Source organism: Schistocerca gregaria, chromosome 7 (genome assembly GCF_023897955.1).
Source record: "Schistocerca gregaria isolate iqSchGreg1 chromosome 7, iqSchGreg1.2, whole genome shotgun sequence".
Taxonomy (NCBI): domain Eukaryota; kingdom Metazoa; phylum Arthropoda; class Insecta; order Orthoptera; family Acrididae; genus Schistocerca; species Schistocerca gregaria.
In genome coordinates this window covers 162,844,297-162,870,012 of record NC_064926.1, presented here as the reverse complement: position 1 = coordinate 162,870,012, position 25,716 = coordinate 162,844,297, and the positions used below count along the sequence as shown (strand labels likewise).

The window sequence follows — 25,716 nt, the reverse complement described above, 5'->3', positions numbered from 1 at the left end:
TATATCCTGATGTCAACTTCAGCTGCGTAGTTGAGGACTATTCTGCCCCCCCCCCCCCCAACCGTACCCTCAGTAATCCATTACATTTACTGCAATCCATTAACTGTCCACAGGTTCAGCCATCATAGAATGTTGGTTGAAAATGTTTCAAATGCATTACTTCTTCCATTTACTCACTTTTCTTGTAGCAAATACCAACATCAAGCTGTCAAATAACAAGACAAGAAAAGGAAACAAAACATACTTACAGGGATTTGTGTGTATTTTGTGCAGGAAATATCTATAAATGCTAATAAAAATAAATTAGCTGTCAGGAAGGTGCATCTTGTTTTCTTTTATTTCTAGCATACTGTACAATATCTGGATGAGAATAAATATATCTTGCAAGTTGGTGTACTCCACCATAGGTATCTGCTCTAGTCTTTTTACACATCTCGAGCTGTGCTTCCTCTAAATTTGGATCACAGTCCACTATGTGGAAAACATGAATTAAGTGAGGATCTACAGCTCTAAATACAGATATGTTTTTTGCTGCTAAGATGAACTTATCAAAGAGGTCCACATCTTCTTTACCCCATCCTCTTATTGATGTATCGAAACCCCCTATTCTTCTTAGATCACTTTTATATACACTTGCTATTCCAAAACCATACTGTCTCCAGTAGCCACTGTCTTCAGTAATTCGAAAATGATTTGGTGAAGACACCAGTCCTTCTTCAGAATAAACGACACTTGGATCAAATTCACTAAACACAATAGGAAAATAAGCTTGTTTTCCTTGGATTGTATTAATTCGAATTCTTTCAAGTGCTGCAGATGTAAATACCATGTCCACGTCTATGAAAAATATTAAATCATCATCTTTGCAATGTGCAGTTCCTATTTCTAACGCGATAGCTCGAGCAAAAGTGTCTAGCACAGGATATATCGTAAGATCAGCATTATTGTATCTTCCCTGAAGTTTCTGCACAAGAGTCACTGTATCATTCAGTCTGTTCTCTTTATCACTAGGAAACAGAATTATTATAAGTGACACAGCTTCTTCATTCATCAGACACACTTCCTCAAACACAGACATAAATCTCTTGAAAGTGTTGAAGCGTCCAGACAATGGCAGTATGAAGTTTATCTTCTTGTCTCTGATACTTTGTGATTTATCTGAAGTCCGAGAGCCAAATAGGAAGGGAAATGATTCCCCAATTTTGAGAAGACCATTCTCAAAGGCATCTCTAAATGATTTCTGAAGCCCCTGTAATTCTTCAACAGAAGCTTCATTTTCTTCCTGTAAAAGGCTTTGTACTTCCTCACCATCAACTGTTTCCCTAATTTGAAGACCTGTAGACATTAAAAATATTTGTTAGAAGATATATGTGATATACATTTTTGAACTGCTTCTTTAAACATTTGATAAAAGGTTACTGGAAATTTGAGGACTTTACAAAAATGAATTATGTCCTACAGTTTTCATTAGTTGTTCAAATATTAATTTTAGAAAATACAGTAACAAACAAATTTCAAAATAGTTATATTGAAATTTGATCCAAAGGAATAACAATCAAATATGATCTATAAATAATTTCTGTAGTCATCAAATGTGGATGTCATTAACATCTCAAAATAATGAATTAATTTAATAGTCATACTAGAATGCTTTTCAGCTGCTTTTTATAGAACCCTGTGCCCGGAAATAGCAACCAGCCATTAAAAGTGTCTTTCAAAACAACTAGCAAAATATTCTACAATTTTTGGAAATTGAGAGTTTATCCAGAACTTACTTTTCAAGACTTTCCATCATCTGCCTTTGTATCAGTAATTTACATTCTATACAAAGAAGTGGTTTAATTGTCAGTAAGAGGTAAAATAATAGGCATATTGTTACTTCTCATCACAATCAAAATTCTAGCTGTAGGATGGAGAGTACACTCGATAAAGAAAGATTACAGGGGAAGATTTTGCATAATTATTCACCTGCTGTGAGTAGTAGTGCTGCAAGCGATGCTGGACAATGAGCAGAAACATAATCCATGGCTGTAGAGGATTCCACCTCACCATGCACCGTCTCTGTGACTTAATTTAACCAACAAGGTGGGCGTAAAACTGTGAGCCTCAACAGTTTCACGATAGTCAGACTTGGCCCCTGATGCTAGTGATGTAGGCAACATCAAGAGCTTGGAATTTTATCCAAATTTGACACAGAAAGCTAATCAAAAACTATTTTTTAATTCAAGGGCTCCATTATGCAAGACTTTGTAACCATGTTGAATGCATATTTTCATACGCAATACCTATCAGGATTCTAAACAAACTGACTAACTACGATTGTGTCATCAGATCTCACTATTATTATTTCTGGCTTGCACGCCAAAAGCTTCTATTTGTCACCTGAGAACTATTACATATAATATTTTCCTCTGAGCTGTGCTCTCTCTCTCTCTCTCTCTCTCTCTCTCTCTCTCTCTCTCTCTCTCTCTCTCTCTCCCCCCTCCTCATCCCCCCCCCCCCCCCCCGCAATATTTCCTGCCACATATGCACACTATAGAATGCCCTGTAGTAAATTGACTTCAGTTTTCTTTCATGCTGTACCTGGTTATTTTTAGCTAGCTCCATGGTGGGTCTCTGTCTCTATTTGTATATGAAACTATAATAACAACTAATGTCATTTCCTCAAATATTTTGAAATATAATTTAGTAGCATGGAGAACCTCAGTTGTGGATGTAGATAAATGTAAATTGACTAAATACCAGTTTTCTTTACATAAAGGAAATGGGTAGCCAACAGCTGGTTAGTTTCAAGTCCGATGGACCATTTTGCACGATAAATCACAATGATGTGGAATGAGTCATTTTACATTCACATTGCACATTAATTTGTTTATCTAGGAGAATACTGTGATTCACACAGTCAATTGCCTTAGATAGGTCACAGAAAATACTGACTGGCATCATTTTAATATTTTATACTTGTAAAAAGAACAGGTGAGTGGCATTCTCAGTACAGCAACTCTTCTGAATTGCAAATTGTGAGTTGCTGAGGTGAGATACTATTCTAGAATACATCACCTTCTCAAAAATTTTGAAAAAAGATGCCAGTAGTGAAACAGGTCAGTCGATATTGGCATTTCTCGTATCACCTTTCTTAAAGAGGTGTTTAAAACTGGCATATTTCAGTCTCTCTGGAAAAATGCCTTGAGTTAGTGATGCATGACATATTTGACATAAGACTGGGCTTATTATTTGGTAGTGATGTATTATGTATTTCAGATAAGAATGGGCTTATTATATGGGAACAAATCTGTACTATTATATTGAAAATGCAATCAGGACATATGAAATTTTATTTTTGAGATAACTTGTAATTTTTTTAATTAAATTAATTACTACCTATGACTCATCATTTTTAGCCTTTCCATTCAGTTCAGTGGTGATATTGTCCTATGGCTGGCTGTCCTGTCTCTCATTTCACTATACTCCATGTAGCTTTAAAGCTGTTGTCAGGATTATCGATTTCCAACATTATGTGCATATTCCTTGATGTTTAATAACCTTTTTCAGTGATTTGGAGCAGCTTTTGAGTATGCAACTACTGCAGAATCTCTATTTGTTCTTGCCATCAGATACACTTCACATTTCCTTTCACAAGACATTTTAATCTCTATAGTAAACCATGGTTTTTTTACATGGCTAATGTTCTTTCTGATTAGCTTATGTGGAAAGCAATTTTTGGATAGATCAGATTTTATGACAGCAATTGGTTTATTATAAATTTCATCACAGGTAATCTCTTGTTAACTGTTCTTAGAAACATTTGTCCTGGAGTCATGAATTATCCTACCTGATTTGCAATGAGTTGTATCCATACTGTAAGGCACTATGTTATGTATTCTAACTATTTTGCATCATTATCAGAGAGAGCATTTGTTACTGGGTCAACAGTTATTTTCTTGCTTTGAGCTTTACCAAAGAAAACGTTATCAGTTGGGGTCTGTTGACTTCAGTCCACAGACTGGTTTGATGCAGCTCTCCAAGCCACTCTATCCTGTGCAAGATTCTTCATATCAGAGTAACTACTGCAACCTATGTCCTTCTGAATCTGCTTAGTGTATCCATAAACAGTTCAAAATATCCCAGTGGGGATCTATATGCAGTTACAATTAAAAGGGAACTACTTTCAGCATCAATTCACAAGCACACACTTCTATGCACTGATCACTACAAAATCTACTTGTCTCAGTGTTTTCGAACTTGTGTTCTGTCTTAATATATGTAACAACTCCTCATTTTCCCATAGCAGTTATGCATGAGTAAGCTGCTGAAGTGTAATCTTTTATATGAACGTATCTAATCCTATGGTTATATGGTGCTCAGATAGGAACAGGATATCTATTTCTTCAGACTTCTCTAAATTTTCCAAACAGAGAAGAAGCTCTTCTACCTTATTACTCAGCACTTTAATATTTCAAAGAAATAAGCTAACCTTGCTTTTCTTTGCATCCTTACGCATTTTGTGGGGCTCATCTGTTATTTTGACTTATTTAACAAAAAAAGGAAAGGAAAAAAGGAGTCATATCTCTGTAAATGACCTAGATGCAATACATGAGAAATAGTAGCAAATGATACAAAAGTTACCTCTTTGTTGGTGACTGATGATGTGACTTAGGACAGATAATTGTACACACACACACACACACACACACACACACACACACACACACACAGAGCCACTGTTGGCTTTGGGCACTGTGGCGGGTATAGACCTTGGCTGGGTAGGAAGTGAATGTGCAGAAGATCCTTTGGCTGAACAGGAGGAAGGATAGAAGGGTAGGGGAGGGAATGTGCAGGGACATGGTGGGGACAGAATCACGGACTGTTAGATTCAGCACTGTGATGGAAAAAAGTGTTGGGGGGAGGGGGGGGCGGGGAAGCGAAGCAGAGAAATGTGTGAGGCTGGAGTGGCAGCCAAGGAAGAGGTTAGGGGTATGTAGAGGACTGGAACTTGCAAAGGTTGAGGCCAGGGAGATAACAGGAATGAAGGCTCTGTTGCACGGAGACTTCCCACCCGCGCATTTCAGAAAACCTAGTGATGATGGGCAGCACTCAGGTGGCAAGGTAGTACTCATTTAAATCAAGCACACTGTGTTACTTGGTATGCTTAGCAAACTAGATAGTCCAGCTGTCTCTTGGCCACTGTCTGGTGGTGGTTATGCGTATGGACAGAGAGCTTGTTAGTGGTCATGCCCATGTAGATTGTGCACCATGCTCTCCTTTATCACCGTATTTACTCGAATCTAAGCCACACCTGAAAAATTAGACTCGAAATCTAGGGAAAAAAAATTTCCCGAATCTAAGTCACACCTGAAATTTGAGACTCGAAATTCAAGGCGGAGAGAAAAGTTTTAGGCCGCATCTCCAAGCTAAGTTGGCAGACTACATGGCTGCTTTCAGGTATGGTCCTATGACAGGGCTGGAGTAGGCAGTTATGTATGAGACAAGTCTTGCATGGGGCAAGGGAAGTAATGATGTTGTAGACTGCAGAAAGTATTTCACAACATAAGATTATCATAAAATTTAAATGGTCAAGTTCGGTTCTGACTAGCATTCCTAGTAGTAAACAAATAATATTCCTAAACTTTCAATGTCCAAAAATTTATTTCTGTATCAATAGTGTGTAATAGTTTAAAAAAATTCAAACCTGTAAATTGTTGCTGGAGATAAACATGCCTTCTCACAGGTACTGTCATTTTACGTCCACGATATTTCTTGTATACCATCAGCAAGTCAAGAATGTACTCTGCACCATACATGGGATTGACTCTGTGGTAGCCATAAAGAATCTCTCGATACTCTATAACTCTGCCTCGCTGCTTTGAGAACATGTTTATCATATCCATCACCTGAAATATTTGCAATGCACATCAGTAAGAAAGTAATTATAAGACAACAGCAGCTTCCTTTGGTGTGATCAAGTACTTTTACTTCCTGGTAAGGAAACAATTCTTGCCTACCACTGAGAGATATAGCAATTTAATACACACATGCATGCACCCCCTCCTCCCCCCCCCCCCCCCCCCCAGTGCTTAGTAGTGCTGCCATACACAAAGTAAGTAAAGTAGTAAAACAAACATTCAGATTTCTTCTGTTATGCAACACATCACGCTCAGTGGAACTTACCAGGTGTGTTAGTTTTTGGCCATCTGTTCTGACAAATGTTTTCGGTGATCACATTACTTGCAGAAGTACTTGAAAAGTGACAGTTTAAATCAGTAACAATATGTGCATGCTCACAAATCATACTCTCCTTTATTACCGTATTTACTCGAATCTAAGCCGCACCTGAAAAATTAGACTCGAAATCTAGGAAAAAAAATTTTCCCGAATCTAAGCCGCACCTGAAATTTGAGACTCGAAATTCAAGGCGGAGAGAAAAGTTTTAGGCCGCATCTTCAAATCAAAACAAATTTGGGCCATTGTAATATGAGACACAATTTAAGTCGAATGAATGACGGTACAGCTACAGTAGTTTGGTTCGAGTCGTAAGCTTAGCAGTTAAGCTTTACCAGGTAGCCATTGCTATGCGTCAGGCGCTCTGTCCGTATTTATATGGGTACCCTTACTTTTTCACGTGCTTCATCTGCTTTGAATTGATTGCTTATTTTTCTTTGATCTGGTAAGTGCCGTTTTCTTTGTTATAGGTGTTTACGTCACTCTAAGCTGAAAATTCATTACTGTACTGTGTCATGCACTATTTGTCGCATTCTTATAGTGCGTGTTTACGGCCTGTCGCCGCTCGCGGCATGGCTTGCTTTTGTGCGCGCTACTGCCGCTTACAACACTGTTATATGTTGTTACTTACACAGCTGCTTTCTTTGATAATGATCAACAAGAACCAAATAATAGACTGCGTGTGATAGATGTTCTGAATGAGAGTTTAGCGAAAATTTTTCTCCGTTTGAAAATCTCTACATTCTGCACAGAAATTAAGAGTCATCTTAGATTTAAAAATCTAGTCAATTGCTGTGCACCATTTCTGACTGTATCACTATTAGGCATAAGAATAATACGAATATAAACATGACATGATATATATTTATATTCTTCCGCGTTTGCTATTGTCTCACTCTAGTTTCGTAGTTTATGAGGCACACAGGATTTAAATGAGATAGCAGCAAACACGAAACAATACATGGCAAAATGTTTATATTCGTATTATTCTTATGGTGACGAGAATACTGCAAGTGATTCACAATTCATAAAAGTTCCTCTTAGCAATTCAGAACGTAGAGTTGGCCATATTGACAAGTAGAGTTGGCCATATTGACAAACAGTCTTGCCAGTCGGATTTTCGTAGTGCTTTGAAATGCTGCTGCATTCGAAGATGAACAATACGGAATTTGTATTTATTTCGTTGGATAATGTATGAAAATGCAATGGTCGAAACTCGGGGAGGGGAGGGGAGGGGGGGGGGGAGAAAAAACTCGTCGTCCACTTTTTTTTTTTTAATTTATTTACTGACGCAGAGGATTTGGTGCCAGTATATTTATGCCTGTGTAGCGCTACATATATTCGACGGCAGAAGTTAGTTGCGGCAAACATTTTTCAGAACTTCCGCTTGATTTGCTTTCGATTCTAAGCCGCAAGCGGTGTTTTGGATTACAAAAACCGGAAAAAAATGTGGCTTAGATTCGAATAAATACGGTACATACATTATGTCAGCAGTGTAGGGGAAGTATTTAGTACTATAATCACATCCGTGAACGATGGCTGTTTGTGCATGTCGAGGCACGGGCAGGGATGTCATTGTTGATTCCAAGCAACATTTGTGGTATACGCATGCCCATACTTTCTGCTTGAAGGAACCGTACATCCTGCAAATTATGTCACGTCCTAGCTTATATAGAATTTATGACTTACCATCACCATCAGCGAGACAACTCTCAACAAATAAAATATAAATTCACTAAACAACTCTTTATGATCACATTTAATGCTCGCATCCTTGAGCAGTGTGCTGTTTTGCAACTCTATTAGTTCTAGTTGCATTTCTGAAGGAATAGTATCTGGTGCATTTGAAAATGGAGTGGTAAACAGCTTTAACTTATTTCGTAGGCTTTGCATGGCCCGAAACCTCACCTCAAAACTTTGATTAAGTTTTACACTAATTTGTTGATAATCACCAAAACTTATTTCTTCAGGCGCTTAAAGGTGTGAAAAACACTCAAAAAAAGTTTCTTCCAAAATTGCGAACTTTGCCTTTGCTAAGCCACCATATTGAGGCTAAGCCACCATATTGTGCAGTGATAATGAGTATCACCACTGGCTGCTTCTAGGTCATGCGAAAAGTCTCTGAACCATTGGTGGTTGACACCACAGTGCCTTACCAAACTTACACACTTTATCATTACGTCAGCACATTTCATACAAAGGGCTTCCTGGTGCACAAAACAGTGTATGCTTGATACCTCCTTGGCTCCCAATCATTCATGTTGCACCCTCTGTTGCCAAAGAACAGAGCCTGTCCCATGGCAAGCACATTTTCTAGACTCACAGACAACCCCAAATTTGTCATTTCGAATTAACGCCCCTCACAAATATTGCAACCTGAGCAATGTCTGTGACATGTGGTTTCCAAATTCATGCCTATATTGTGAATCCAATGAGATACCGTTTGCTTCGAGAGGCAAATGCCTTCAAATTTCATACTCTCTGCTGGTTCTAAGCACAAAACAGAAGTGTACAGGTGTGATTTCACTAAGGGACCCGTTAAGAATGGTGTTCCAGCTGTTGCAGTGATATATGCAACTTTTGTAGCTTGGTAGAAGTGCTGCATCAGTTGAATCTTCGTTGACATCAGCAATCTACAATAGTTGCATAACACAGATGTAATGCATCAAAACAATATATATACAAGGTGCAGAGAAGAAGTATGTATTCATTTTTTGTATTTATTTATTTAGTTTCAGATTTACCTGTTACTTAACTTCATCCTTCAGTGTGACAATGAGTTGCTTTATTGCATTACTGTCCAGCTCATAGTACTACGTTGAGTGAAGGGACATGCCGACATCGTATAATATACTTGCATATTCAGAACTTTATAATACACAGGACAGTGAGGCACTCCATCTTTTTCAGAAAACAAAACCTATTCTTCCCAGTGTGACGAAAATGGCAAAGGGTTGCTTCTAGAACACATTGTCATCACTACACCCACAGGTGCCCATGCTCCATGGGACTGACTTGGAACAGCCTGTGCTAATGGGACACTGAGGCAGAGGGATTGTAGGAGCATGCAAATATGTTACAGGGTCAGTCCACAGACGTGTGTGTGTGTGTGTGTGTGTGTGTGTGTGTGTGTGTGTGTGTTTTTTTTTTTTTTTTATTTAGATTCTTCTGTTGATCTGCTCATATATGAACTTACCCTCTAACATATTCCATGGTCCTACAGTCCCTCTGACCTGAGTGTCCCACAAGTAGCAAATACATCACATTCACTGCTGACATAATGTAAATAATAAAGGAGAAAGTAATCTGGGAGCACATACATATTATAACTGATTCAGTTTGCAAATTTTTGAGTACTTCTGAAATTAATGTTATCACTGATAACCTTTCTACCAATGGCCAAAAACTGTGTAAACCAATACACCCAGTACAATTCCATGGAGTGTGATGTGTGCAATAACAGAAAAAACCTGAATGTTTGTTCCACTACTCTTCTCACTTTGTTTACAGCAGCACTACTAAGCACTGGAGATGGAAACTGCCTCTGCAACAAATATTTGGCTTTCAATTTACACAAGTTTCATACATTTTTGCTTCTTCTTTTTCATTCATCAGTATCTTCATAATTTGGACCCATCCTGACACTGAAATGCTGAATTTTGAAGAGAGAAGATTCACATAGTACGTTAAGAACTTCATATCCTCTTTCCCATTACTGATCCAATGTTGACATTTATGTGTCAGTAAATGCCAGACCCGCCAACAATAAGCAATATTTGCACTTTAACCCTTGAATGGGCATGCCGTCTTTTTTTAATACGAGCCGGTGGATTGTGTACTGTATACATATGTAATGAATAGCTGTCTTTATGTTACCAAGGTAAACATGTATGAGAAAAATCACAGTTTAATCTTATATTCAAAGAATGATAAAATGAACTTGCATTATGTGAGCTAAATCACTGTTTAATTAAATAATACTAAAATAAACTTTCATTATATCACTCTATTGCCACCTAAAAGTCTTCATTCACAGTAATGACCCCCTCAGAGCATTAAACAGCGCAGCTGCATCAGATCCCAGCCCACCACTTATTCAGCCCCTAATTATCGTTCAGACAACTGCTGCATTGTGAGATTGTGCGATTAACTCAGAATCTGGGTAATTTTTGAGCACCTAGGTTACTGTTTATTTTATATTACTGCTGCTCACTTGGACATTAACAGCGCAACTTAGTGCTGTATTAGCTGAAGCAGTAATGAAGGAATAGGTATGAGACACAATTGTAAAACAACAATGGAGTGGTGAAAGACAATGTTACTTGTGAATGGCACATCTTATACATATGCACACCCACTTGGGGGTTGAAATTATAAAGGGACATCACAGCTGCCCAATACTTACCTTAAGGTTGCAACATTTCAGTACACGTTTAAAAGTGAAAACACTAATTCTACCTTTTGGAACTATTAGTTCCTTCATCAGGGAGTAAAGAGAGATTGGTTGGGGCAAGTCACTCATACCCCAGGACAAGAGGGATCTACCTATTGTAAGACTGCAGATACACCATCCAATCATAATTTCTTTTCTCACAGTTATTCAAAAAAAAAGCAGATTCCAGTGTCATCTTAGGCAGCTCTTTCACTGACCAATCTCAAACACAATAAAAGAGGATGATCTTTTGAAATATAATAATGTCCTGGCCTGGAATAGGTGTCAACTTTTCTTTGAAGGTTATGATTATCTACAAATCATATCCTACCACCACTGAGAGGTACATACTACCTCTTTCTCTACCCTCCATCCCCAAACCTCCAAAATATACTGATCAGATCTTCTTGATACAAATTTAAGGATCCTTTCTCTATTAATGATACACTCCTGGAAATTGAAATAAGAACACCGTGAATTCATTGTCCCAGGAAGGGGAAACTTTATTGACACATTCCTGGGGTCAGATACATCACATGATCACACTGACAGAACCACAGGCACATAGACACAGGCAACAGGGCATGCACAATGTCGGCACTAGTACAGTGTATATCCACCTTTCGCAGCAATGCAGGCTGCTATTCTCCCATAGAGACGATCGTAGAGATGCTGGATGTAGTCCTGTGGAACGGATTGCCATGCCATTTCCACCTGGCGCCTCGGTTGGACCAGCGTTCGTGCTGGACGTGCAGACCGCGTGAGACGACGCTTCATCCAGTCCCAAACATGCTCAATGGGGGACAGAACCGGAGATCTTGCTGGCCAGGGTAGTTGACTTACACCTTCTAGAGCACGTTGGGATACATGCGGACGTGCATTGTCCTGTTGGAACAGCAAGTTCCCTTGCCGGTCTAGGAATGGTAGCACGATGGGTTCGATGACGGTTTGGATGTACCGTGCACTATTCAGTGTCCCCTCGACGATCACCAGAGGTGTACGGCCAGTGTAGGAGATCTCTCCCCACACCATGATGCCGGGTGTTGGCCCTGTGTGCCTCGGTCGTATGCAGTCCTGATTGTGGCGCTCAGCTGCACGGCGCCAAACACGCATACGACCATCATTGGCACCAAGGCAGAAGCGACTCTCATCGCTGAAGACGACACGTCTCCATTCGTCCCTCCATTCACGCCTGTCGCGACACCACTGGAGGCAGGCTGCACGATGTTCGGGCGTGAGCGGAAGACGGCCTAACGGTGTGCGGGACCGTAGCCCAGTTTCATGGAGACGGTTGCGAATGGTCCTTGCCAGTACCCCAGGAGCAACAGTGTCCCTAATTTGCTGGGAAGTGGCGGTGCGGTCCCCTACGGCACTGCGTAGGATCCTACGGTCTTGGCGTGCATCCGTGCGTTGCTGCGGTCCGGTCCCAGGTCGACGGGCACGTGCCCCTTCCGCCGACCACTGGCGACAACATCGATGTACTGTGGAGACCTCACGCCCCACGTGTTGAGCAATTCGGCGGTACGTCCACCCGGCCTCCCGCATGCCCACTATACGCCCTCGCTCAAAGTCCGTCAACTGCACATACGGTTCACGTCCACGCTGTCGCGGCATGCTACCAGTGTTAAAGACTGCGATGGAGCTCCGTATGCCACGGCAAACTGGCTGACACTGACGGCGGCGGTGCACAAATGCTGCGCAGCTAGCGCCATTCGACGGCCAACACCGCGGTTCCTGGTGTGTCCGCTGTGCCGTGCGTGTGATCATTGCTTGTACAGCTCTCTCGCAGTGTCCGGAGCAAGTATGGTGGGTCTGACACACCGGTGTCAATGTGTTCTTTTTTCCATTTCCAGGAGTGTATATGTTTGTGGCCATCATGTGGATGCTGCTCTACCTGCAACAGGTATCAAGATAGTGAAGTTACGACTAGAATAATAGTCATTCATCATTTCCCATAAAACTGCATTTACAAGGACTCAGGTGTATATTGAGAGGACTGTGACAAAGGATGACTTCATTGGAGTGCAAAATTTTATTCATTTTATCCTAATTAGCTTATACATATTTTCTGGTAAAGGTAAATCCTGAAATACCCAAACCTTTAAATAAGTTTTGGAGTAGCTGCTTATGAATAGCATAGTATCATCTCAAGGAAAGAGAAATGCCAGATGGGAGGGATGGGGAGCTCATGAATGAGATCTTCAAGAACTTCACTGTTAACATGTTTGAGAGGGAGTAAATAGACACACAACACTGTTACTGCATCTGAGAAACATGTAGGCAGCAGCTTTAGGCTATAGTTTACTGTGAATGGTAATGGGTGAAGCATAATACTAGTTAGTGATAAACACAGTGACTCTGGCTGTAACCCTTTCACCATTGAGGTCATCATTCCTTTAGAACTAGCACTAGCATTTACCGTACCAACATCTAAGCACATCTTATAGCTTTGGATGTTATATCTATATAAGTTTGTATCGCCCTCATAATCCATGTAGTTAAGGCAAGATCCCCAGTTTTTACAAATCACAACATGCCACTCTCACATAGTGTACTGGTCTCTGAAGCACATCTAGAAACTGGTAACACTCACTAGAAACTGGTAACACTCACTAGTACTCAGCTCTTAGCACAGGCAACCAAGAGGACTTGTAATATACCTCTTGCACATTGGTTATGCCTGTACTAGGATCTTTATTTACTCTATATGAGTCTTGAAAGTACTCAAATTTGAATGAACTAAGATGTCATCTTCAAAGAGGCTTCTCCTTTACCTTTTCTTCTTGTTCTTGTTGGTTTCAGTACTAAAATCTCCGTGTCCATGTCTCTAGGTAATGAAGTTTCTTTTCTTTTGTGCTTCTTTATTAGTCATGATTTCTTGTGGCTATCCTTATGGATACATTACCTATGCTATCTTCTTTTTTGTGATCGTGATCTCTGTAGCTCCCTGAATTGACTTAAAACCCAAGTTACAATTTGTACATTAAGATTGATTTCAGTTTCCGCATTTGTTGTTTTATTTGTTTTGAAGTATTGGTCTTCCACAACTGTTTTTATGAGAGCAAACGCAAAAGATTTACTACAGTTGAGTAGTTGCACTGTCTTACAAATCTTCTTGGCTTCAGTAGATGGTGTGCATCTTGTTACACTAATTTTCAAACCTAACTACATACCGAATGCTTACCTTTGCAATTATGCCCAATGGCAGTGATGACATATTCTTGGATTAGGGATTGTTCACATTTTACATGATTTTAGATAAAAGCCCTTACTTTTACTTCAGTGAAACCGACCGAAACATACTCAGGTAACAGGTCTTACTGAAAGCTGCAACACCCTCCATTTCATATTCTTTTTGAAGGACTACTGCATCAGCGTATATTATATCCTGGCATATCATAACAGTTCTACTGGAATTAAGTGGAATGTGTTTGCCAGTTATAACTGGTTTGCACCAAATTTAATTTGGGGATGAACTGTTGCTACCTCAACCAAAAGAGTGGCCATTTCTGAGTCACTTGTCTAATTTCATAGTACCGGCCAAAGCTTCTAAGCCCTATTTAAGAATGAAGAGTCTTTATGAAAGTATTCTCCTTCATGATTTATAACTACAAACACATTCTGTCCTGATATAAATGTTCTGTTACTATTACTGAAGGAAGGCTAGTCAGGAGGATTAGGCACCTAAGCTCTTGTGTTTGCTGGGTTGTTTTACTCCTGATAGTACAACCCATTGTGCTGAGAGTGTTTTTGTTTGTAAACTGTAAACAATTTTGTTCCCAAGAAAAGCTATGGATTTATACAGTCCACATAGGAGAAAGTCTCATTTGCCTTCTAAGTCTAAGATAACTATTGCACAGCAGGTGCCCCAGAGGTTCATGCCCACAGCCATTCACCATACCAACATCTAAGCACATCTTATAGCTCTGGATGTTATATCTATATAAGTTTGTATCACCCTCATAATCCATGTAGCTAAGGCAAGATCCCCAGTTTTTACAAATCACAACATTCCACTCTCACATAGAGTACTGGTCTCTGAAGCACATCTAGAAACCGGTAACACTCACTAGTCCTCAGCTTAAGAATTCCAGATTCATCAAATCAATACCCAAACAAAACTAGCTTAGTTTGCAAAGATGTACATGACATAGGGGGTACATGTGGCTTAATGCTGTTATGTCATGAAGAGGTTAAAGTTAATCTCAGATGGGAAACATTACACAAAAATAAGAAGCAGCAGCCACTCACCTTTAACTGATTGATGTGAGGTACATAGACACACATAATATTGCAGAAATGTTAGTAACTTTCAATTTACTGTTTTTATTTTTTTATAAGTACACACTCTCACACAGTCACCCAAACATACCAATCAAGAGCTGTGGTGCACTTACTTGTGTGTGTGTGTGTGTGTGTGTGTGTGTGTGTGTGTGTGTGTGTGTGTGTGTGTGTGTGTGTGTGTGTGTGTGAGAGAGAGAGAGAGAGAGAGAGAGAGAGAGAGAGAGAGAGAGAGAGAGAGAGAGAGAGAGTGAGAGAGAGAGAGAATCTAACTAGGTTTCAAGCTACAGTTCTTTTCCTTGTGTAGAGTCTTTGTCTTGTTATGTGTGTGTATATGCCAGACATCTGTCAGCTATAGCTGAGTGATCACCTTTCCTTGTTTTTATTTATTTTTTTGCTTCCCAAAATTACTGTTTGTTGTAGTACCTTATCCCAGCTTCTGTAGAGATGAGATATTGGTACATTAGTTTATTTGAACAAGTTGGATGCAAAAATACCAGTTCTCAATTAGAATTCTAGGACAACACGAGGATTTACATGATGTAGACACACGGTGAACCGTGATTGCCACATTAGCAGATATAATAAAAGTACAACTCTCCATTGCAGTTGGACTTAATACTAATCCACAATGGTTTTGCATTCTCAGTACATGAATATAGCAAGCAACATGATCTTCAACAACATGCACTAATTAAATTTGTTACAAATCAAATGTTTGGACCCAGCAAACAGGTCTCCATGTGAATCAATAAAGTAAGTAAACAAATAAAAGTCAAAAGTAGAATCATTTAAGAAAGTAATTTCACTATAAGAACGTCAGATATATTGTACCTTTCACAGAATATTCATATTCTCATATGGATATCATTTCTTACATTTCAGTGTCGATTTCTTAATTTTAAACTCTGTGTTTATTGATTTGCACCTATAACTACCTTTCACATTTCTGTATAATCTATACTTTTCTCTATTCTTCATTAACTGATAATAGTATACTCTTCATATTATAGAGGGTGTTGCAGAAAAAATGGCCAGTATTCATGGATATGACTTTAATGAAACCAAAATGTTTAGTAAACATGGGTTCTAAAATGCATACTGTAGAGCTGTAAAGCACAACTCGTCCACCTTCAATTGTGAGAGACACCTTTTGCTGCAAGCTCTTTGTTTCCTATTTTGGGAAGAGGTGGTATGGGCCGAAACAACAAAAAATTGCGTAATAAAGATGGGTTCTAAAATGCATAGTTTGCTTGAGAGCTATGAGCACTTATTCAGTAGAAGAGATGTGTTCCACAGTAGCAGAGATGAACAGATGCTCATAGCTCTTAATGCATGAATTTTAGAGCCCATTTTTACTAGACTGTTTCACTCTGAATGACTGTTTGTGTCATATCCCTGAATATTGATCATTCCTCCTGGGACACCCCTGTATAGTCCGACTGCTTTGATCTTATCCAGGTATTTGCTCCCCACTAGCAGTTTATGACTTCGCCCAGTATTAGTAATAAATTATGACATATAGAGCCCCACAACCAAAACATATTAATTTCCCATTTCTCATTGCTCCATTTTTACATATATTATTTTGTTGCTTAGGCCTGTGTCCAAATTAGTATTTACCTCTCGTACAACATCCTCCAGGCCTTCCCGTAGTGGAGTTTCAATGCGTCTTCGTGGATTGTTGTTAGTATCTGAATAAATTGATCTGGATATGAAGTCCCACTTCAGAATGTCTTGTTCTCGACGGGGATGAAACTTGTGTAGACTGGGGTTAAGTCCTGTAAATGCACAGATTTACTATGACTCTTAAATGAAGAAAGTAATTTTACACTCAAAATTATCAGATATAATCAATAAATTATCGCAACTATGACAAAATTAGAGATAACATGAAGGCATCAGCATTCCTTCTTGACTTCTGCAACCAAAATCTGTTCAGAGTGGCACTCAAAAAATTTTAATGAAAGATCTTATTTGCAATATTACTCTTTTTCTTAGCATTTATCCCACACTAGTAGGGTCCCCATTTTGGTCTGTCAAGGGCATCGTCATAGATGGCATTGACGAATTCCTTCTTGATATGGTCTGTCCATCGTGTCTTGGGTCTGCCACAAGGTCATCGAATATTCATGTCCAAATGCATAGCTGTTCTTGCCACTGAGTCTGATTTAGTGCACATGAGGTGTCAGTACCACCTTAAATTGCTTTCCCATAGTTTGTCTGAGATCGGTGCAACTCCAAGTCACGAATGTCGATGTTTGTTTCATGGTCAAATCGGGTAAGCACAGGGGACCATCAGAGTACACACATTTCCATCACATGGAGAGCCTGGTTATGCTTCATTGTCATTGGCCAACACTCCAAGCCATAAAGTGCGACTGGGTATACTACAGTTCTATAAACCTTTGAGTTAAGGCATAAAGACATATGACGAGCACACAGTATGCCAGTCACCTGGCACCATTTCATCTGGGCTGTATTAACATGGGCATGGACATCCAGTAACTTTTCACCATCTGTTCATATGAGCGAGCCAAGATATTTGTATTGCTCCACTTTCTTCATGTCGTCTCCACTGATTTCGATGGTCCCATTGTCCTGAATACTACACTCCATGTATTCTGTCTTCTTGACATTCAGTTGCAGGCCAAGTTACTGATTGCATTGCTGCATCTTTCCCTGGAGATCTTCATGCCAGCCAGTAAAACGTCGTCAGGATATACAAGGGCTGTTTGAAAAGTCCGTGCAGAGTCCGAGTGATGGCACCACCGGCACATATCGAGGTCATGTTTAGTTAGTAGCATCTTTGGAAAGAAAGCACAGGAAGTTTCGGCCATATTGGTCTATTCATTTTGTGTTTGGCATTCATGTGAATCAAGAAAGTCGAGTGATTGTCGAAAAATGGATGAAAAAGAATTTCATGTGGTTATTATAACATCACTTTACGAGAGGCAAAGCGCCTTAGGAGCTTGATAAACATTCCGGTGACTCTGCACCATTGATTAGAACAGTTTATAAGTGGTTTCAAAATTTTTGTAGTGGCCGTACGGGCACAAATGATGCTGAACATTCTGGATGCCCTGTGGAGATTACAACTCCAGAAATCATTGATAAAATCCATTATATGATGATGGATGACAGAAGAGTTAAGATGGTTGAGACTGCTAGTGCTGTGGGCATCTTGAATGAATGGGTACATAATATTTTGCATAAAAATTTGGACATAAGAAAGTTATCTGCAAGATGGGTTCCGCGATTTCTCACAGTTGATGAAAAACAGAATCGTGTGAAGTGTTGCAAGGATGGTTTTCAGCTGTTCAGGAAGAATCTTCAGGACTTTAAGTGTCATTTCGTCACTGTGAATGAAACATGGATACATTACTATACTCCTGAGACCAAACAACAATCTAAACAGTGGGAGAATCGGCACCAAAGAAAGGCAGAGACCATTCCTTCAGCCAGAAAGGCGACTACCTTTTGGGATTCACAAGGGATAATCCTCATTAACTATCTGGAAAAGGGTAAAACTATTACAGGTGCATATTATTCATCGTTATTGGACCATTTGAAAACTAAGCTGTGAGAGAAACACTGGTGATTCGACTGCGAAAAAGTCCTTTTCCATCACGACAATGCACCAGCACACACCTCAGCAGTTGTGGTCGCAAAATTAATGGATATAAGATTCCAACTCTTTTCACATACTATTTGTTCCCCAATTTGAAGAAATGGCTGGCGGGACAAATATTTTATTCAAATGAGGAGGTGATTGCAGCAATTAATAGCTATTTTGCAGACTTGGACAATTCCTATTATTCGGAAGGGATCAACAAATTAAAACAGTGTTGGACAAAGTGTTTAAGTCTAAAAGGAGACTGTCAAAAAATAAAAAAGGTTTACCCTAAACACGCAAGTAGTTTTTATTTTTGCATGGACTTTTTAAACACCCCTCGTAGGAGTGACCAAGGATGGAGTGACTGTAGGTCTTGTGTGACAGTGTCCATACAGAGAATAAACAGTAAGGGTGACAGTACTGAACATTGATGTACTCTGACACTGATTGTAAAAGGAAGTGATGTTCCCAATGCACTTTGGACATTGCTGAGAATTTTGATACAGCATTTGGACAGACATAGATTTCAGGGACATTTTGAGAGCGTAATGCATGCCAAATAAGCTGATGTGGGACATGGCTGAAGGCCTTTTCCAGATCTAGGAATGACATATGAAAATCATTGTTCTTCTCAAGGTGTTTCTCAATAAGTGATCGAGTGGCATGAATGGTATCTGTGGTTCCACTTCCTATGATAAACCCGCATTGATTTGTGGTGACAGCAACAATTGTGTGGAGCTTGGAGTCTATAGCATGCTCAAGGCATGACAAAGTGGTCAAATTGGTTCATACTGAGAGCATTCTGTCACATCACTTTCTTCCTTCCAGATTGGTCGTGTGACACTAGTTGTCCAGGCTGATGGGGCTATATCTCCATCAATGATTCTGTTGTAACATTACTAATACACTAAAATCAGCATCTAAACAAGAAGCTGATGTAGAAAAGAAATAAAGAAAAGACATTCCATCAACATAAATATTACTAGAGACTTATGATCTCAGTAAGACAATGATGAAGAAGGCAATATACAATGGAATTACTGCTGGATTGATCCAGACACTCACTGGAGGCAGTAAATAGTAGAACAATTGAACCCTGACTGATTCTTCCATACCGTGTGTAGCTACATTCTGGGAAATAGCATAGTACATAAGAAGCTAGATTCACATTAAGATTTCAAAATAGAATCTTGCTGAGAATGAGAAGTACACTTTTATATTAATTCAAAAGCTTGAATTAGAAATAAACAAGTGTTTTCTATAATGGTAACAGGATGAAAGGATATAAAAGGTCTTGAAGAACTTTTCGCTATGCATGATGTGGCAGGGGTAAGACAGAGCTCCTCTAAGCTGCTTTTATAACATGCCATGAGAGGAAAGTAAGAAATGTAAAAAGAGCCACTTTCTTTCTTCTTACTTGTCTCCCCCATTGCCCTCGCAATTTCTTTTTGTTACATCAGAAAGCCCTTTGTATTATTCTGATTTCTTAAGGTCACCTTTATCTTCAGCTTCAGTGAACAAATAAGTTATGGGAACGCATCATTGAGTGATTTATTTGATGACTGCCAATATTTTAATAGGTGCACACCCTCTCATTTTCAAGGCAAAAATGTGATGAGGGACTGCTGTGTAAGGAAATTTCAAACCTTGGTATGCAGAGCATATGCATGAATATAACACACACACACAGGGAGAGAGAGAGAGAGAGAGTAAACACTAACATCACCACACAGCCAAGGATGACAAATGTCACAATTTATCAATCATGAATATTAATAACCCATGGTTGAGATACTATTACTCTGTCAATCTATGGTCTGACCAGGAAAGGAGCATAATTTAAGCCAAGAACCTCTATCTCTATTCATAACGTCACTTACTACTTTAAATTAAACTGCTTCCTTACTAACTCTATCGCAATAGCTGTGTGTCAAAATTTCCATGTCATTATATTCCATAGGATGACTGGTACCGAGGGCAATGTTCTGCAATAGTAGATTTCCTCAGCCGTTGTAACAGTATTTGATGCTTATGTTCAACATTAGTGATCATCTTCAATCCTCAATGTGTGACCACAACTTCAAGGAATATGATAGACACTTGCACTACATAAACATTCAAACTTCAACAAATTTCTGTAGTTGCCCATCATTAGGCAAAGTTTGAACATTTTGTAGTTTGCAGTCTAATATTGGATCCTATGTTGATGTTCCATGATCAGTCTCATGGAGACAGCTTTTGACAACACAGCAGGGAAAGGTTTAAATCTTGCACTGATGCCCAGGTGTCATGAATTACAGATTTTACTATTGTCAGCAACATTGGTGCTCTAACATATAATGTAGCAAAACAACATATTACTCCAGTAAGCCCATTAGCAGGCAAGTGTGTGCATCACATTAAGAACTCAATGGATTTCTTATGTCAATTAGAGGAATTATTTTTGAATTACTCTCGTATTATAGTAAGCTTTCATATAGTCTCTCTCTTCACTCACATTCCTTCACCCAATTCCGAATTTTTTTAATGATTAATTGAGGTTAGGTTTGGTGTTGAATTAATGAACCTATTTCAGCATGTGTTGATTTTCACTTAATTTTTATTCAGTGACCAATACTATGAACAGGCAGATGGAGTTGGAATGGGGAATCGGTTGTCATCTGTTATTGCCAACTTGAAAGATTTCGAGGGACAAATATGGGACTCCATAGCACTGAAAGCTGTTCTTTTCATATAGATGATTTTCTGTTATTTTGTCTTATAGAAGTGAAAATTTAAGCAGCTTTAGTTGTCAGCTGATAGCTGTTACCATCCATCTCAGTGTAAAGGGGTTCTTTGTACCTTTATTCACAGAATGCATGCCATTTCAGACCATGAAAGTTTGTGGCTGAGATAGCCCATCTCAAGGTCACCTTTCATCAGAATGGATATAGTGAAAGACAGATCAGATTCATGTACCGAACCTAAGTGTCACACAGAGTTACAACACTCAAATGAAACTGCTATTGTGTAACATGCCTTAGCACTTGTCATCATCTGGAATATAACAACATGGGTATTCTTCCATGCAATTCCAGTTTTGGGATACTGGTATTAAGGGAGCAATGAAATTAAATTAGCTTTCTCCCTTGTCACGTGACAGAGGGACAAAGTTCATGCTAATCAACCCTTTGGTTATATTGTTCACTACTGATAATTTCTGACACTGGTCATCCATGGTTGTTTGGTGGTGCTAGTGTGTTAACACTGTATGTGTGTGTGTGTGTGTGTGTGTGTGTGTGTGTGTGTGTGTGTGTGTGTGTGCGAGGGGGGGGGGGGGGCGGCACATGTATGTGTGAGTACCTTTCAGTGTATGCTCTGCATACCAAAGTTTTAAATTTAATTCCACAGCAGTCTCTTGCATTTGTGGCTTCAAAATGACAGGGTATGCACCTGTCAAATTATTGGCTGCTGTCAAAGACATCACCAAACTATGTTCCCATAACTTACTTGAACGTTTCTATTCCACGAGAAACTCAAGTTTCTCAACTCCTTATTTTTAAAAAGTAATTATATGTCAGCAATTTTGATTTGATTTATTTTATGATGAGGATCAAATTACACTCAGTGGTTTTGGCAGGTCTTACTGCACTTCATACTGGAAGCATTTACAAAAGCATATGAAGAGAAGCTGCCGTTGGAGGAATGAATGACTTTCCCCCTCGTACCAATGCTTTGTGAGGCATTTCCACTTAGCTCTTTGTAACGTTATTTGCATACACTTCTTCATTAACTGGCATCTGTGTCCAGATTCAGATGTCGTGGCAACCTCAATTATATTGTTATTAGATAGTGGTCTCTTGAATACTGTTTCATGACTGAGCAAGGTGGCACAGTGGTTAGCACACTGGACTCACATTTGGGAGGATGACTGTTCAAACCCACGTCTAGCCACATTGATTTAGGTTTTCTGAGATTTCGCTAAATCGTGTCAAACAACTGCTGGGATGGTTCCTTTGAAAGGGCATGGCAGATTTCCCCATCCTTCCTTAATTCAATGCGACCATGACCTTGATGTTTGGTTCCATACCCCAAATCAACCAACCAATAGTGGTTCATGGTAATGATGATGATGATGGTGATGATATTGGTTCAGGATGCTCAACAGGGTAATTAGCAGTACCCTTACAGAATACAAACATATGCACCACTTAGTACCCTTTTGGGAAAGTGGCCTGTGAACACGTATTAGAGGCTCAAAAGACATGTGGCTAACTGACTGCTAATAATAAACAGAGAAAGAGCCAGCCACTCATTCATTAACAATTCTATACATGGATGTTAAAATTGCTTACATAAGAACCCGAGTCTCAAATAACAAATATTACTTGAGAAATGAAGACACAGTTAAAATTATTATGACATGATTCAGATAATTGTGGCTGGTTCAATCACTGATTGAAATAGAATGAACCAGCCACTCTTAGTTACATTACATCTACATCTACATGATTACTCTGCTGACTGAGAGGTTCTAGGCACTATAACCCGGAACCGCGCTGCTGCTATGGTCGCAGATTCAAATCCTGCCTGAGGCATGGATGTGTGTGATGTCTTTAGGTTAGGTTTACATAGTTCTAAGTCTAGGGGACTGATGCCCTCAGATGTTAAGTCCCATAGTGCTTAGAGCCATTTGAACCATTTGATTACTCTGCTATTCACACTGGCAGAGGGTTCAATGAACCACCTTCAAGCTGTCTCTCTACCATTCCACTCTTGAACGGCATGCAGGAAAAACTAGCACTTAAATTTTTCTGTGCAAGCCCCGATTTCTCTTATTTTATCATGATGATCATTTCTACCTATGTAGGTGGTTGCCAAAAGAATTTTTTCACAATCGGAGGAGAAAACTAGTGATTGAAATTTCACGAGAAGATCCCTTCACAACAAAAATTGCCTTTGTTTTCAATGATTGCCATTCCAATTCACGTATCGTGTTTGTGGCACTATCTCCCCTATTTCGCGATAATACAAAATGAGCTGCCCTTCTTTGAACTTTTTCAATATCATGCGTCAGTCACACAGATCCCACACTGCACAGCAATACTCCAGAATAGGGGGGACTGTTGTACTGTAAGCAGTCTCTTTAGTATATCTGTTGCAACTGTTCTGCTGCAAGTGTTCTGCCAATGAATCACAGTCTTTGGTTTCTATACCCACAACATTATCCATGTGATCGTACCAATTTAGGTTATTTACAATTGTAATCCCTAAGTATGTAGTTGGATTTACAGCCTTCAGATTTGTGTGACTTATCACACAATCGAAATTTAGCAGATTTCTTTTAGTATTCCTGTGAATAATTTCACACTTTTCTCTATTCAGGGTCAATTGCCACTTTTCACACCACACAGATATCTTATTTAAATAATTTTGCAATTCATATTGTCATCTGATGACTTTACAAGACGGTAAATGGCAGTATCATGTGCACATCAGCTTAACATACCCAGTAATGTGAGCCAAAGTATGGATAACTAGAAACCTTAAAACCTTTTCCACACTCATCTCATTGTCACTTAAAACAGTGGACAAACTATTATCAAGAACAGCTGCTGCCTTCTTGTCTGACCATAAATTTCAATTAAATAAATTATATTGTATATATTGTGCTGGAAACAGTGTGCTACAACTGCCGTGCACTGGTGGGTCCTACCACTGGCCCGAGGGGAGGGGGGGGGAGGGGGGTGTTTGAGAGAGAGAGAGAGAGAGAGAGAGAGAGAGAGAGTAGGCAGAATTATTGGCTTCATTAGCTTTAATTTGTTACTTTGTAGCTTCAACCACTCACTCTCCCACTGATATATAGCTCCCCTTCTCAACAACATGGTAATAACACCCAAGGAGTGGTATATTATTTCTGATGCAAGTTTCCCTTGCTGTGGTGTAAGCTTGATCATTTCCCTGTATTTTCACATGGCTCAATACCCAGCAGAATGATACTTCATCTTTTGCTGTTGTATGTGAAAGGTGTCTTGTATGTTTTGGACCACTTTGTCAGCTGCTAACATCTGCTGAATGTTCTGCAGAGCAGACTGTAAAATTATGTTATTGATTGTACCTGATCTGCTCCAGTGCCTTTGGACTGCATAGATTTCTGCGTCAAAGACTGCCCTATAGCCACCATCAGAAAAAGTGACTGAGCAGCCAACAGTATGCCTGTAAAAACTAGTAAATTTCTGAGCTCATCTAAAATTTTTCAAAAGCCTTTTTTTTTAAATAAAATATGTACTTTATCAAATTTGAAACTAACCTAGGCATCACTACTAACCAGGGAGGGCAATTGCACCAACCCTTTATCAACACATTCAGGTGCCCCACACTGAACTCTGCAAGGTGCACCTTTGCTCTAATCCCAAATAGTCTTGTTGCTCTGAAATTTACACACATTTGTTTTACTGGTGGTTAGGCAAGAAATTAATGTTGGGAGACAGTCAGATTGGCCGAATTTTATACACATGTCACACTGTGGGGAACTTCTTTCAGTTGGTCAAAGACAGTTCCCCAGCTTCAGAAAGAGGCTAGGTACATGGCATTCATTAACTCACACATCTTGTTCTGTAAATTCTGTCATGAAAGATGCCCTTCACGGCTGTAGAACTAGTTAAATTGGACATTAATAGGCAAAGACAGCCACTGCAGATACTTCTAGAAAGTATGATAACAACAAAGTAAAACTAGTGCTAATCTACTTCCACTGTCATGAAAATTACTTCTAGATCCTTTTATTATGTATAATGGAAATAAAAAGCTACTTTGGGCTTTGTGACTTTGGGGGGGGAGGGGGGGGGAGAGAGAAAGAAAGACGGTATTGTCCCTCTATACATCTGGTCGGTGCTGCATTACAACAAATGCTTCAGCTGGTGTGATTCTTCCTGGAATTCGAAGAGGAGGGGGGATCATGATTTCTTTGCTCCAAGAATCAGGGAATTGTCCCTCAGAACACATTTTGTTGAAAATCATGAGCTGGAAATTCTACAGCTCAGTATTCAAATATCAGAACATGTCATGGTGCACTTTATCCAGCCTTGATTATGTACTGTGAAGCACAGATGCTGGAACTCCTCCATACAAAAGGGGTGCTTGTACTCTTCACTGTTACTGAAGCTTAACTCCATTTGTGTCCTCTCAG

At 39.4% G+C, this 25,716-nt stretch overlaps 1 protein-coding gene across 1 annotated transcript in view; it reads right to left on the bottom strand.

The window, feature by feature from the left end:
• Window positions 1-303: 303 nt before the first annotated feature.
• Window positions 304-25,716, bottom strand: part of LOC126281994 (chondroitin sulfate synthase 1) — a 311,284-nt gene continuing 285,871 nt past the window's right edge. The window contains exons 6-8 of the mRNA XM_049981379.1: window positions 16,556-16,713; window positions 5,690-5,891; window positions 304-1,335 (exon numbers count right to left, since the gene is read on the bottom strand). Coding sequence (XP_049837336.1) covers window positions 311-1,335; window positions 5,690-5,891; window positions 16,556-16,713 — 1,385 coding nt within the window. The 3' untranslated portion in view covers window positions 304-310. The remainder of the gene's footprint in view (window positions 1,336-5,689; window positions 5,892-16,555; window positions 16,714-25,716) is intronic.